Below are 15,494 nucleotides of genomic sequence, written 5' to 3'. Positions count from 1 at the left end.
TTCTGGTGGCCTTGTGTTCCTCGCACCCTGCCCCTTCAAAGTGAACTAAGGCATGTTTCCCTACTTGTGAGTAATTGCTCACATGCTGCTCCATCACACTTTTCACAGGGCTCAATATATTTTCCTGGTCAGTTTCGCAACCCACCAAAAATTGAATTGTGACCCACTAATGGGCACCAAACCACAGTTTGGTAATCGCTGTGAAAGGACAAAATTGATGCCATTTTTTGAATCAGCACCCCAAATTCATATAAAACCACCATAAATTAAAAAAAAAACAACATTTTTCTGACCCTCAGTTTTGCAATCTATGTAACTCCGTGTTTAACTTGCAGAATGGGATCCTTGCAAGGACATAAATCCACAGAAGCAAGACAGTGGGGATTCCCCCTCTTCAAGTTGCCTTAAGTCGGTAGCTAAACCAGATGTCTTGATAGAACTGTTTTAAACACCAACCTTCATTGGTGTCTCACATCTAGATCAGGGATTTTTTTTTAATTAATAATAATATTATTTATTAATAGTATTTATATACCACATTTCCATAAAACGTAGTTCACAAAGCAGTTCACTCATTCAGCAAATGGTTCCCTGTCCTCAAAGGGCTCACAATCTTAAAAAAAAAAGTCTAAATCTTAAAAAGATGCCCAGGAGACTTGAGCCCCAGCCTCTGGAAAAGACACCATGGTGGGGTAAAGAGGGACAGTTGCTCTCCCCTGCTAAGTAGAAGAGGACCTTCACATGTCTGATCTTGTCTGATCTTGGAAGCTAAGCAGAGGTCAGACCTGGTTAGTATTTGGATGGGAGACCGCCTGAGAATACCAGGTGCTGTAGGCTTATACCATAGTCCTTTCGAGACTGAAGGTTGCCAACCATCTCCCTATACTGAACACTATCTCCTGATCTTGTCTGATCTCGGAAGCTAAGCAGGGTCAGGCCTGGTTAGTTCTTGGATGGGAGACCGCCTGGGAATACTGGGTGCTGTAGGCTTATACCATAGTCTTTCGAGACTGAAGGTTGCCCACCATCTCCTATACTGAACACTATCTCCTGATCTTGTCTGATCTCGGAAGCTAAGCAGGGTCAGGCCTGGTTAGTTCTTGGATGGGAGACCGCCTGAGAATACCAGGTGCTGTAGGCTTATACCATAGTCTTTCGAGACTGAAGGTTGCCAACCATGACCCTACTTTACAAGGGTGCCTCTTGGCCCAGTCATCAGAGGCCACTTACAGTCAGGTGGTTTCATGACTCGCCTTGCAAGCAAAGCCCTCTACTGCTCCAGATGGAGTGTGCAGTTGGGGGAGAGTAATGTGAGCACTCTGGGCTGGGGATCCAGCGAGGAGCTACAGGGAGAGTCCAGGGCTGGGATGCATCTAAGTGAGCGATCTAGGACTGTGTGTGAATTCCATGGAAACATCACCAGGCTCGAAAAACACAATTCACCAACTAAGACTCATCTGGTTTCTTGCATGGGCCACCAGCTCCAACATAGGCAACCATTCCTCTGTCCTCCAAGCTTTGTCTTCTGCTCTGTTCCCTTCTCTTCTGTTTGAATGCAGGGAGCAGGCAGGCGTGGGCCACACCCCACTGATGTTCATCTGTGGCTGCATCAGTTAGCCTACATGAATGGGCCGGCTCCGAGTTTTTTATAGCTTTCTGGATGAATGTGATAATGGATCAGGACTGTTGGTTTGTTTTGCTTTCAATCTCTTGCACTGGCCTTTTACCAATATCCTTGGACAAATGTGAAATGCTTTCACCTACCAGGGCACAGAGTTCAAGTTCATATCGAGATGCAGAACATATCTCAAGAAGAAACTGACTGTATCCTTTCCTGAATGATTCCATCACTGCCCCTTCTCTCCCTTGTTCCCTCTAAATTGGGCTTCACGGTTTCATCATCAGGACTACACACAGGGCAGGGGAAGGGAATGTTGCAAGGCCACGTTTTTTTTATTTGGATTTTAAAATTCCAGGATAAAAATGAGAGCCCACGTCTCAGTTGGCACGGGTTAGAATTAGTGATGAGAGAATTCCCTCCATTCTTGTTCCGATATTCCCATATCCTTCAGGTTCCGTTCTCGTTAAATTCAGGTAGAAATTCCAAATGTCGGAATGGATGTTTGCGTTCTACGTTGTGGAAGGAATAAAGAAATGGAAGAAAAAAATTAAAATCCATGATTCCCATGCATAAAAAAATCCCCCTCCAAAATCACAATTGTATAGCACAAAACAAGGTTTTAAAGATATTATTTAACTGGGTTGCCTCTCAGTGGGGAGAGTTCATTTTTGAGTTCTGATGTATTTTTACAGAGGGGGGGGGGGGGGGAAATAGCAGTGAAGGGCAGCTGGAACCTGACTTTCAGAATTCCGGAAATGTAACTCTGGAACAATGATGGATTATGAAATTTCAAGTGCCGCTTTAGCAGATGTGTTTGGTGTGTTGGAACCTCGGGATCCAGATCAGAATTTGGCAGAGACAAATCCATAAATAGGATCGCAAATAGAATTGCCAAATAGGTTAGGATTCCAAAGAGGATTGCCAGTTTCACGCTATGGAAGTACCTGCTCTACAGACAGTTACTGGTTTGAAGCCATTGATTGTCCTCTACTGTAGGTAAGAAACCTCTTTTTCCGGGGGGGGGGGGGAGAGAGAGAGTTTCTTTGTTACCAGTCATACTTGCGTTATCTTGAGTGGTGCTTCTCAGCTGGGCTATTCCCTTTTGAATCCCTACGGACCTTTCCTCTTGGTGAATCCCACTAAAAAGTTTGAAGAAGGCACATCTCTGACTCTCGTTGTCTCGTTCAGTCCAGATGAAGCCAATCGGGTGAGACTATCAATAAGGAATTATTTTATTTTGCAACGGGTGAAGCCCTACTTTGGTAAGCTTGGAAACCAAACTATCTCCCACCTCTAACCAGCTTGGAAAATGGCTCTTTTCCCCCTCCCCAATTTGAGATCCTGCCTTGATCTCAGTGATGTCGCCAGGAACATTGGCAAGGGTCCCAAACCCTCTCACAGCCACCTCCAAGAATTGAAAGCTTTCTCATTCCGGGTCAGGTGGGGAGAGTGGAGACTCTTTTGCCTCCCCTGATGCACTCCTATGGCTGTGTGCCAGGTGCAAGAAGCACCAGGAAGTGTATTTTCCTGGCACTACTGACACTAGGTCAGGTGGTGGTAATGTGGGAAGGGGAACTTTCTTCCTGTTCACATCCGGGCTGTGGAACTTCCTTCTGGATTGCATCCTGATGATGTTTATGTGCTAGGTGAAAGCCTCTGTGGTTCAACATAGGGCCAATCCAAGTGCATGTGTTATCTGGTGTGCTCCCTGGGGCATTTGGGAGATGCCCCAAATGTGAGATACAGGAAGCTGGACTAGATGGCCTATGGCCTGATCCAGTGGGGCTGTTCTTATGTTCTTAACTACAATTCCCAGGAAGCCTTGCAGGTCTCTTGTTATCTGGTGTGCTCCCTGGGGCATTTGGTGGGCCGCTGTGAGATACAGGAAGCTGGACTAGATGGGCCTATGGCCTGATCCAGTGGGGCTGTTCTTATGTTCTTAACTACAATTCCCAGGAAACCTTGCAGGTCTCTTGTTATCAGGTGTGCTCCCTGGGGCATTTGGTGGGCCGCTGTGAGATACAGGAAGCTGGACTAGATGGGCCTATGGCCTGATCCAGTGGGGCTGTTCTTATGTTCTTAACTACAATTCCCAGGAAATCTTGCAGGTCTCTTGTTATCAGGTGTGCTCCCTGGGGCATTTGGTGGGCCGCTGTGAGATACAAGAAGCATGACTAGATGGGCCTTTGGCCTGATCCAGTGGGGCTGTTCTTATGTTCTTAACTACAATTCCCAGGAGGCCTTGCAGGTCTCTTGTTATCTGGTGTGCTCCCTGGGGCATTTGGTGGGCCACTGTGAGATACAGGAAGCTGGACTAGATGGGCCTTTGGCCTGATCCAGTGGGGCTGTTCTTAGGTTCTTATGTCTATATGCACACACTCAGTGCATTCCCGCTCCATTGTTGCTATAGGCAGTGAAGTTTTCCGCCCACTTTTCCAACTTCCTCTTCTCTTCCTGCTGCAGAAGTAGGGAGAGGAGCGTAGTGGTGACCTAAAGAAATCCTAGCACTCTGCTTCCTTTTTGCAGTAGGGCCAGGCAACACAGGTAGTCACTCAGCTGGGCAGCCAGTCAGCTGTGCGGGGGACGACGACGACAGACAAGCCCGGGATGTGCACCGGATATCAACCTCTGCCACTTGGTTCTGCTCAAAATGGCCTCTTCACTCAACTTAATCTAAGGGGGGCTGGGGAGGAACAGACATTTGGCATCTTGATTAACAATCTCCTTGTTTTTCTTTCTCTCCTCTGAACAGTTAATCCAGTGATTTCCAACCTTTTTCACCTCATGGCACACTAGCAAGGCAATCAGATGGTCAAGGCACACCATCAGTTTTTTGTTTTTTTTTTACAATTGACAAGGCACACTGTGCTGTCAATGGGGGACTCCCATCCTCCAATGACTCTACTAATGAATGACCCTCTCCCAAATTCCCGCAGCACACCTGGGGACCATTCACTGCACACGAAAATGGCTGAGTTAATCTGCTGCATGGCTTGCGGTCTCTTCGACTTTTGTGAACAATTGCATTTAATTTCATGCTTGTCCTCAGCGTCAGGCACCTTGGGATCGAGCTGGGAAACCAGCTTACCTGAGGGTTTTGAAAGAAAACCTTTTCTGTGTGTTCTTACTTACTGACGTCCCATTCTGTTCTTAGTACTTTGAAAAACTGGAGATCCGGACCGAGAAAGCCACCCTGACCCTCACCTTGATCGGCCAGGGGGTGATCGCTTCAATCGCTTGTTCCGTGGAGGGAGATGTGCTCCACATGGGATATGTTATCACCAAGGAAACAGCCACTTCCACCTTCAAGGTAAATCCCAACCACTCCATGGACGTGGACCAAGGATGTTGTTTTGGGGGACTGGGTCACACTGCTTTGCTAGTATTCAGCTTCCTGAGCTGCTCGTAGTCTCGATCGGTGGTCCAGATTTTGTGGTCTCCAGGAAGGACAGCGCGTTGGAATAGTCTTTCTTCAAAGACAAGCAATATCTGCAACTCTTCTGCAAGGCCACCCCATCCTTGAGGTTGTCAAGGCAGGAGGAGTTCACCTACACCTGCTTGCTCACCTCCGTTGGTGGTGCTGCTTTTCCCACTTCCTGGATTTAAAAAAGGGAAATATACAGGAAATGTGGAAGAGAAGAGGGTGGCGGGCTAGATTTTCAGAGCAGAAGAGGAAGTTTGGAGTGTGATCAGCTAGAGTGGCTGCTTCTCTAGCCTGCCGTGCTCCACTCCTCTCCTCCACAGTTCTGCTCTATCCTTCTGTTGTTCTTTTTTGAACCCAGGGAGCGGGAGGAGGAGAAGTGTCAGAGGTGGCAGCTGGAAATGCATCTGCAGGAGCAGAAAAGTTTCTTCTACAGCCAGTTTTTAGGTTCACAATGTGGACTCCACCATTCGGGTGTCTGGGTCTCTTGCAGATAGAAAACACATCAGCCATTCCCCTGAAATTATCCGTGGTTCTCGATTCTCTCTTGCCGTACAAAGACCGGGTGAGGCAGAAACTTCCATCTTTCCTCACATCTCAAGGAAAAGCAGACTTAGTGGGTAAGTGATGGTTCTGATTTGTTAGAATACGGATGTATGGTGGTCCGTCCATCCAAAGGTGGCTTCAGATGTCCGCCAAGGAGGTGCGGCCCCCACACCCCTGGCTTTGCCATCCCAGCTAGCGCAATTCCTTTGCCAGGTACACAGAACTACAGTGGCTTGAGTGTGTTCAGCGTTGCCCCAGTCGAGAGCACCGTCCTGCCAGGGAAGTATCAGGAGTTCACCGTCACCTTCAGCCCCGACCACGAGAGCCTGTACTATTCTGACCGCCTCCAGGTTATGCTCTTTGGCAAGGTGAGGCCGGCTTGGGGTCTGCTGGGCTACAGTCATGCTCCAGCTGGAGACTTGGAAGCAGTGGCGTAGCTAATGATTGTGTAGCCCGGTGCCAACAGAATGTTGCCCCGGAAGTGATGTCGCAACCAGAAGTGACATCACGCCAGGGCTTTTTTAAAAAGTGAAAATTGGGGAGGAACCTACCTCCTCCCTTCATCAGCTCACCACCCACTTGCTCTGTTGCCTCCCCCCAGTCAGTGGCATAGCTAAGGCATCTACCTGCTACCTGGGGTCAAAGGAGATTTTGGAGCCCCCCCCCTGCATGACAAAATCAAATTTGATTAAGTAAATAAATATAAAGTTATTGGTTCCATGCTGTATCATAATAACATCTCATTGGCACTCAGAACAATCAGTCTCATAGGTCAAAACTCAAGTTAAGCAAATCCACTTTTTGTTCCACAAGGCAATTGTGTTTTCATTTTCTGGTTTAATTGGCCATAACTTTTGATAGAATACAGATATTCCAGTGCAGTTTGTTTCATTGCATTCTGCATTAAATTACCTTTCCAGTGACATATATCATGATGGTATTATTCATACATACCAAGATTTTCACAATTTTGGTCGCTAGTGTCAAGCTCAGCTTGTTGCCCCCCTAAAACTTGATGCCTGGTACAACTGCTACCCCCTGCACCCCCTTAGCTACGCCACTGCTTGGAAGCAGATTGCTGGTTGTTTTAGCTCAGAACCATTTCCCTGGACACCTGCATGGTGCCCTCTCTCTTCCAGCCAGCCAGCCAGTCTTGAAAACTCATCTTCTGGGATTGTGGGTCTTTGGCCCTTTTAAGTTTCTTGACTACTTTGCTTGACGTTAAGATCATTGTGACAACACAAGCTTACTAGCTTTCCAGTGTTTTATGGGAAAGATTGGGGGGGGGGAAGTTGTCCAGTCAGTGTCCCAATTGTGATTCTTCAACGTTGAGCCCAAGAAAGCAGGCGGAAGCCTATTACCATGCCTTGCATGAGTGCAAAAGACACAGGTTTTGGGGGCATGGGAGCTGCTTTCCTTCTTTTGCTGCTTCCGAAGTGTAAATCATCAATGCTTAAACAGGAGTGCCATCTAGTGTCCGCTGGCACGAAGGGGATAAGAACATAAGAACAGCCCCACTGGATCAGGCCATAGGCCCATCTAGTCCAGCTTCCTGTATCTCACAGCGGCCCACCAAATGCCCCAGGGAGCACACCAGATAACAAGAGACCTGCAAGGCCTCCTGGGAATTGTAGTTTAAGAACATAAGAACAGCCCCACTGGATCAGGCCACGGGCCCATCTAGTCCAGCTTCCTGTATCTCACAGCGGCCCACCCAATGCCCCAGGAGCACACCAGATAACAAGAGACCTCATCCTGGTGCCCTCCCTTGCATCTGGCCTTCTGACATAGCCCGTTTCTAAAATCAGGAGGTTGCACATACACATCATGGCTTGTACCCCGTAATGGATTTTTCCTCCAGAAACTTGTCCAATCCCCTTTTAAAGGCGTCCAGGCCAGACCCCGTCACCACATCCTGTGGCAAGGAGTTCCACAGACCGACCACACGCTGAGTAAAGAAATATTTTCTTTTGTCCTAACTCTCCCAACACTCAATTTTAGTGGACACCTTTGCTGTTAAAATAGCAAATGGAGAGGAACTCTTTGGTTTCCAGAACTGTCCTCAATTTGACTTGATTTCCATGAGGTTTCTCGGTTCCAGCCAGCTTGAGTCAGGCCAGGAGCAGAACTCAGCTGCGCAAAGGTAGGAACAAGCGTTAACCCGCATTGCAATCCTTTTCAGGAAGTCATCCGCTTGATTCAGCTGAAGGGGGCGGCCAGGAACCACATCATGTATGTGGAAGGAGGTGATCCGCTGGATGTGCCTGTTGAGTCGTTGGCCATAACGATATCCATGGCTGACGAAGCGGCCAAAGCAGGTAACCCTCCGTAGCACCGCATCTGTTTTGTGTGCCCAAGGTCCCAGGTTTGGTCCTTAGTAGCATCTCCAAGTAGGGCTGGAAATGACCCCATCTGATACTCTGGAGCAGCCATTTTCAACCACTGTCGTGGCACACTGGTGTGCCATGAGTGGTCCTCAGGTGTGCCACAGGAATTGGGGGAGAAGGTCATTTATTAGTTGGGCCCATGGGGATGTGAACCCCCCCACTGACAGCATGGTGTGCCTTGGCAATTATCAAAAACCCGATGGTGTGCCTTGACAATTTTGGTGCCTTGTCAGTGTGCCATGAGATGAAAAAGGTTGAAAATCGCTGCTCTGGAGAGATGTTGCCATCCAGTGTTTTTAGAGTGGTGCTAGATGGACCAGAGGTCTGACTCTGGAGCTCACTGACAGGACAGGTGTTTTGTGTGCAGATGTGTCAGTCCAATCTGTAGCTCAGGTAGGTCATGAACCAATTTCAGGTGGGTCGCATAGCGCCTAGCTCAGCTGCCATTGAAAATACAGAGCTGAAAATACAGGGTCCGGAGCTGCTAGGCAGGCCAGGCCTCCAGTGGTAGAGAGGCATGGAGCTTTGCCCTGAATAGGTGTGAAGATGGAAACAGGGGAGACCGCCTGGGAATACCGGATGCTGTAGGCTTATACCATAGTCTTTCGAGACTGAAGGTTGCCAACCACGGAAACAGGGGAGGGCTGTGTGGTTGGTGAAGGAACCAAGTCTGTGTTCTGCTTTGACTTCTGAGCTGGAATGTTTGAATTCTGAGCTATGCAAAATAACAGCACGAGCACACTGTGTAATGGCTAATCGCAGCTTAGGTTTGAATTTTGAGCTGATGATGTCACTTCCAGCCATGACATCACTTCCAGGTTAATGATATCACTTCTGGGGGGTCCAGACAGATTGTCATTCTAAAAAGTGGGTCCCGGTGCTAAAAATTTTGAGAATCACTGCTGTAGCACTGCTAAGTAAGGCTGAGGAAAGAGTAGTCTGAGAAGCTTCTGCCACCTTTAGACCATACTGGGCTAGCTTAGAATAAGGGTCTGACTCAAGAGTGGCAGCTTCCTTCTGTTCCTCCACCACTAACTGCATTTGTGTCTCCCACAGAAAGCGACAAGGCCACGAAATCCATCCTTCTGAGCTTGGTTTCTGTGCAGTCGGAGACCTTCGTCATCCCGGCTGTAAGGGAGCTGAAAGTTGGAGGCATACGGTCCACTCAGCTGGCATCGAAGAAGGTGCGATGGCCCGCAAGAGCAGGGGTTTGCCAAGGGCTGACACCCTTGGAGGCATAGTGGCAACTTAAGCATAGTGGAAGTCCAGAAAATTATTGCTATACGCAAAGAAGCTTTGATACTGTTAGGGAGGTTCATAACATGGTCATCTTCAGACATTAAAACAAAGGCGTACGTACAGTCCAAAAGTAAAAACAGAAACAGAGCGTCCTGTAAATACAAAAATAGGCAACTTATAGTGACTTTATTAAATCTGTTGAAGGTGAAGCAATACAATAAGAACATAAGAACAGCCCCACTGGATCAGGCCATAGGCCCATCTAGTCCAGCTTCCTGTATCTCACAGCGGCCCACCAAATGCCCCAGGGAGCACACCAGATAACAAGAAACCTCATCCTGGTGCCCTCCCTTGCATCTGGCATTCTGACATAACCCATTTCTAAAATCAGGAGGTTGCGCATACACATCATGGCTTGTAACCCGTAATGGATTTTTCCTCCAGAAACTTGTCCAATCCCCTTTTAAAGGCGTCTAGGCTAGACGCCAGCACCACATCCTGTGGCAAGGAGTTCCACAGACCGACCACACGCTATAGCACACAATAGCCCTGCAGTGTAGTGATGACAGTGTCAGAATAGGAAGTGATGCTCACTGACCTTAGACCAGGTTCTCTCAGCCTAACCTACCTCACAGGGATGTTGTACGGATAAATGGTGGGAAGGGAGGAGTGAAACTTGTACACTAAGTCACCTGCATATCTACAGGTTAGATTCCAAAGGTCTGTATGTAAGTTGAGACATGAGTAGGCCAAAACAGCCAGTTCCTGCCAGCCCAGTACTATCATGCCAAAGGACCTATTGTGCCTGCACAAAAGTGCTGCTACCAGTTTTATTCTGCCTGGACTTTTTACCAGCAGCAGTAACGAGTCTTCTAAACCCTCCGTCCCTGCAGAATATTGAATTCAGCTGGGAAAGTCTCCAGCTGCTGCAGCTGAAAGGATTTGCGGTGGACCCCGTGAAAGGAACCGTTGAGCGCGGACAAACCAAAACCATCAGCATCTCGTGGGTGCCCCCTGCTGGCTCAGATGTAGGTTGCAGTTTTCAAAAGTGGGGCTGTTTGTGTTTGTTATTGTGACTTGCCTGTCTGCACATGCCATGAAGCACTTGTAAGTAGGAGGAGGCCGTAGTTCAACAGATGAAGCACACACTTTGCTTGCATCGATCCCTGGCACCTCAAGTTAAAAAAATATGGCGGACCAGGGCTGGGAATCCACCTGTGTCTCAAAACTTGCAGTGCCACGGCTGATGGGGGTAGTTTAGGGTTTCATCTGCAGCGACGTGGGTGTAGATTGGTGCTTGCGTGTACAGGTTATCTCAATGTACTGGGGTGCAATCAGTGTTTGGCTCTTCCACCAAGCTGCTGTTTTTGCACCTGGCTGTGGGGAACGGACTTGAGGGGGACATCTAGCGTAACAACAAAACAGATCCTTGTATGTGCCCTAACCCCCCGCCGGCAATATGCAAAGGTGTTTTGACTGACCCTGATCCTGGACATTGCTGGTGATTCCCAAGACAGATCCTTGGAAAAATTGGCAATTTTGCTTTAACATGAAGCATTTGTCCTGGTTCATCATCAAGCAGTGCTCATTGTGTGGGGAAAGGGGGTTGTAGCTCGGTGATCAAGCCCCTGATTTGGCTGCAGAAGGTCCCAGCTTCTGTCTCTGATAGCATCTCCATGCAGAGCAGGTGCTAGTCATTGTAGAAAGTGCAGCTAGTTCACTGGTTCCCAACCTGTGGTCCGGGGACCGCAGGTGGTCCGTAAGACCCTGAGAAGTGGTCTGCGAGGTCTCAGGGGAAAAAAAAACCTTTGATCACTTCCAGTGTCTTGCTGAGCAAGCAGTCTCCACAAAAGACCATCAAAGAGGGTGGAAACTGCCCACAGCCACAACCGCTTGTCAGCTGTGCCTGTGGGCGGTTCAATTCTCTGTCCTCCCTTATATTCTCTGATGCAGCAAACTGATTGAGCCTCCCTGATGCAGCCAAACTGGAGCAGGTTCAGAGGAGAGTGACGAGGACAAGCGGGGGGGGAGGGGCTGGAGGACAAGCCCTACGAGGAAACATTGAGGGCACTTGGCATGTTCAGCCAAGAGAAGACTGAAAGGGGTTATGATAGCTCTCTTGAGATACCTGTTGTTGGCATCCTTCAGTCTCGGAAGACTATGGTGTCACGCTCTGAATGGTGGCTCTGGAACAGAGTGTCCTCTCCAGTGCGCGAAGCCTGGGTAAAGTAGGTATGGAGGATAGGCTGTTACCCATGCAGCAAATCCCCCCTCTCCACATCACTGAAATGGTCCAATGGACAGGCAGAAGCCAATACGGTTGGTTCCAGCGGCGTCGCAGGAGTTGCCAGAACGTGACTGTGTTCAGCCATGAACTGCCTTGGGGACTCCGGCTCTGGATTTTGCCTCGAGGTTGACTCCTGAAGCCTTTTCCATAACTGGATGTAGCCACAAGGCAGTGGAGGTTTGGGATCAGAGTTTTCCTTCTCTCAGATGAGCTGCCTTCCCAGGCTGACAAGTCCCATCTACCCGGCGGCAATTTAGTCGCCTCTTACAAGTACAGCCAAACTGAGGGCCTATTCTTATCCCCAGCCCCCAGGGGGTGAGATACCCAAGGGGCTGTCATATGGAAGAAGGGAATAATTTATTCTGAGCTGTCTCTGAAAGCAGAACTAGAACCAACAGGTACAAACTGCAACAGAGGAGATTTTTATTACACATCAGGAAGAAATTCCTGATGGTCAGGAACAGATTGCCGAGAGAGGTGGTGGACTTTCCGTCACTAGAGATATTCAAGCAGAGGCTTGACAAGCACCTGTTGGAGATGCTCTAAGAAGATTTCCTACCTAAGGCAGGGGGTTGGACTAAATGACCTATTTAGGCTCCTTCCAACTCTATGATTGTATGATTGATTCTGTAGGGGAGTGCTTGGGAAACAGATTACCAGAGAGGGCAGAGGTCAGACCACCCACAGCCACATGTGGTCCACGATGATTCCAATTTTTGCCTCAATGGTCCGCAGTCTCTTAAAGGTTGGGAACCACTGAGATAGATGGACTAATGGCTCAGGAGAAGCCAGCTACCTATGTGCCTATCTAGATGACCATTTCAGACTTCCCCTGTCTTCTTGAAACCTGTAATTCCTTTTCTTTACTCCTGATCTAGAAATTCTACCCAGCACTTGTCCTGTGAACTGCCTCTTACTAAGTCAGAGGTTTCATCCCTCTAGTTCAGTATTGTCAGGCACTGACTGGCAGCTCTCTGGGGTTTCAAACAGGGGTCTTTACCAGCCCTACCTTTAAGGCTTTACCACTGAACTTCTACCCCATCCATGCCTCCCTCTTTGTCTCCACAGCCCAATCAACCCGTGACCGGATCGGCCACATTGACCGTGAAAGGAGATATCAAAGAAGTTTACAGTGTCTACTTCATGGGCAGGATTATGACCAAGTGAGTTCCCACAGAGCAAAAGCTTCAGGAGGTCTTTTCTGGAGCAAGAGGCAAGTCCGGCAAGTCGACTCATCCTCATGTATCTCTTGGAACATCCAGAACTGAAGCAAAGGACCTCAGGCCTCAGGCGCGTGTCCAAAAAACAGATTTCTGGCAGTTATGTATCTGTGAATTTCTTCATTGTCAGCAGCAAACTTTTCAGATGCTATTGAGCGCGAGCTTCTTAAGACTCTTTTTTGAAATTTGAAAGATCCAGTCCTGTTGTACAGAGTAAATGTTTTTATGTCTTCCAGTTAAGCTTCACATTTTTTTTCAGACCGATGTCACTTGGGAACCTAAGTCTGTGGTCCTGTAAACCCTTTCCTAAGAGTACACCCGATTGATCACAATGAGATATACTCCTGAGTAGAAATGCCTATGTTTGCATTTTGAGTTTCTTAAGCTTCTACCCTGAGCATCCAACTATACATGCAGTTAAAGATCCATATTGGAACCCTGATTTATTTATTTATTCATTCATTCATTCATTCATTCATTCATTCATTCATTCAAGTTTTACTTTGGAAACAGTAGCACTGGGGGGAAAGGCAATAACTCTTCCTCCGCCCCACACGTACACTGTTTTCTGGATTGAAATTGCTTGAAACCCACCCACCCCCACGCAAGCTGTTATTAACCTCCAGCAAAAATACTTCTGCTATGGAGGCTAAGAGAGCCACATATGGTTGCAGCTGCTAGGACACAAAGAGGGCTGCCAGTTGGGTCTAGGAGGTCAGTGGCTCCATCTACAGCAATGCTAGGCCCAGGCCTTAGTGCTGAGCCTGTCATTCAGGAGTCCCTTGAACCAGAGATTCCTGAACCAGTGGCCACTGAATGCAGTTCCTCTGAGGGACCAACCTCTGCCTCTGTGTGATCCTTGTGCTCCCTGCTGTTTACCCCTGCAGACCACACATCCAGTGCAAAATAAAAGGGAAGGGGTGCAATGCAGGGAACTTTCCCTTTAAGGGGGAAACTTTCCCTTTAATGGGGGGGGGTTAGTCACACTAGAAAAAGGCACAAACTGCTCAGCAGAGCTCTGGGCAGGAGCACTGCAGCGAAATAAGCCTTCTTTGCTGCTCCCATCAGCCTGGCCCAGGCTCCTTTAGAAAGAGAGCAACAAAAGTGCCTTGTGTTCCCCAAATCTCCAGTTATTCCAGGCATTTTTGCAAAGCGGTGTCAATCACCACACAGGGCAGATAATGACTGCTTATCTTCCTTGCCTGATCTGCTGGCAGAACATTCCATCCCCGCCAGGGAGGCCGGTTCAGGGTGATAATTGCACAAGTCAAGCAGTGTGGTGAAAGATGCTAATTATCCTATTGGAGCCTACACTGCCCAGGGTGTGGACTTGGCATGTCAATACTCACAAGCCCTCCATGGTGGCAGTTGATGCACGTGGCATGCAAAATTTTGGCACCAAAAGACAGGTCTGTGTTATATACAGTAGCATGAAGATGGCCCAGCAAGAATCGTCCACTGTGAGAACCTACAAGGAGGCTGCAGCATTGCTCCGAAGGTCCATCTAGCCCAGCATCCTCTTTCCTGCAGTGGAGATGCACTAGTAGGAGATGTGGCAATAGCCTTGCTTGCTGTTTGTCACCAGCTGCCTCTGACCAGGGAGGATCCTTTTCGCTTGAGTTTACATAAGATTCCTAGTGGATCAGGCCCAGGGCCCATTTAGTCCACCTCCATTTGCCTCTGGGAAGCCTCCAAGAAGGTTCTAGTGTTGGGGAAAGAGACAGAAACTTCTAGCTGTCTACTTTCACCAAAACATGCATCATTTTATATGGCTCTATCTGTTCCCCTTATCAGCCCCCTAGGGTAGATTCTTCTAGGGCAGTGATTCTCAAACTTTTAGCACAGGGACCCACTTTTTAGGATGAGAATTTTTCAGGACCCATCAGAAGTGATGTCATGACCAGAAGTGACATCATCAAGCAAAAAGAGTTTTAACCATCCTAGGCTGCAATCCTACCCCCATTTACCCAGGAGTAAGTCTTATTTACTATCATTGTTAAAAGCACAGGTGTGTACCCTTTCCCCAAATGCAGTCATATACCATGGTATCATCAAGTCTAATATATTAAAAATAGAATACTGAAATAAATGGGGACCCACTTGAAATTGGCTCGCGACCCATGTAGTGGGTCCCAACCCACAGTTTGAGAAACACTGCCTAGGGTTTGCAGGGGATTATGCAGCGGATGGACAGAGTGGATAGGGAGATGCTCTTTACACTCTCACATAACACCAGAACCAGGGGACATCCACTAAAATTGAGTGTTGGGAGAGTTAGAACAGACAAAAGAAAATATTTCTTTACTCAGCGTGTGGTCGGTCTGTGGAACTCCTTGCCACAGGATGTGGTGATGGCGTCTGGCCTGGACGCCTTTAAAAGGGGATTGGACAAGTTTCTGGAGGAAAAATCCATTACGGGGTACAAGCCATGATGTGTATGCGCAACCTCCTGATTTGAGAAATGGGCTATGTCAGAATGCCAGATGCAAGGGAGGGCACCAGGATGAGGTCTCTTGTTATCTGGTGTGCTCCCTGGGGCATTTGGTGAGCCGCTGTGAGAAACAGGAAGCTGGACTAGATGGGCCTTTGGCCTGATCCAGTGGGGCTGTTCTTAACTACAATTCCCAGGAAGCCTTGCAGGTCTCTTGTTATCTGGTGTGCTCCCTGGGGCATTTGGTGGGCCGCTGTGAGATACAGGAAGCTGGACTAGATGGGCCTATGGCCTGATCCAGTGGGGCTGTTCTTATGTAGGGTGCTTTGTCAATTCCAGTCA

At 48.2% G+C, this 15,494-nt stretch overlaps 1 protein-coding gene across 1 annotated transcript in view; it reads left to right on the top strand.

The window, feature by feature from the left end:
* Positions 1 to 15,494, top strand: part of CFAP74 (cilia and flagella associated protein 74) — a 123,123-nt gene that overhangs the window by 105,402 nt on the left and 2,227 nt on the right. The window contains 9 exon segments of the mRNA XM_066637397.1: positions 1,768 to 1,818; positions 2,704 to 2,828; positions 4,776 to 4,931; positions 5,536 to 5,662; positions 5,802 to 5,956; positions 7,771 to 7,906; positions 9,032 to 9,159; positions 10,108 to 10,242; positions 12,570 to 12,714. Of these exon segments, the coding sequence (XP_066493494.1) occupies positions 1,768 to 1,818; positions 2,704 to 2,828; positions 4,776 to 4,931; positions 5,536 to 5,662; positions 5,802 to 5,956; positions 7,771 to 7,906; positions 9,032 to 9,159; positions 10,108 to 10,242; positions 12,570 to 12,714 (1,158 nt within the window).

The sequence above is a fragment of the Tiliqua scincoides genome, chromosome 9, assembly GCF_035046505.1.
Source record: "Tiliqua scincoides isolate rTilSci1 chromosome 9, rTilSci1.hap2, whole genome shotgun sequence".
NCBI classification, from domain to species: Eukaryota; Metazoa; Chordata; class Lepidosauria; order Squamata; family Scincidae; genus Tiliqua; species Tiliqua scincoides.
This window is presented reverse-complemented; position numbering and strand designations above follow the sequence as displayed.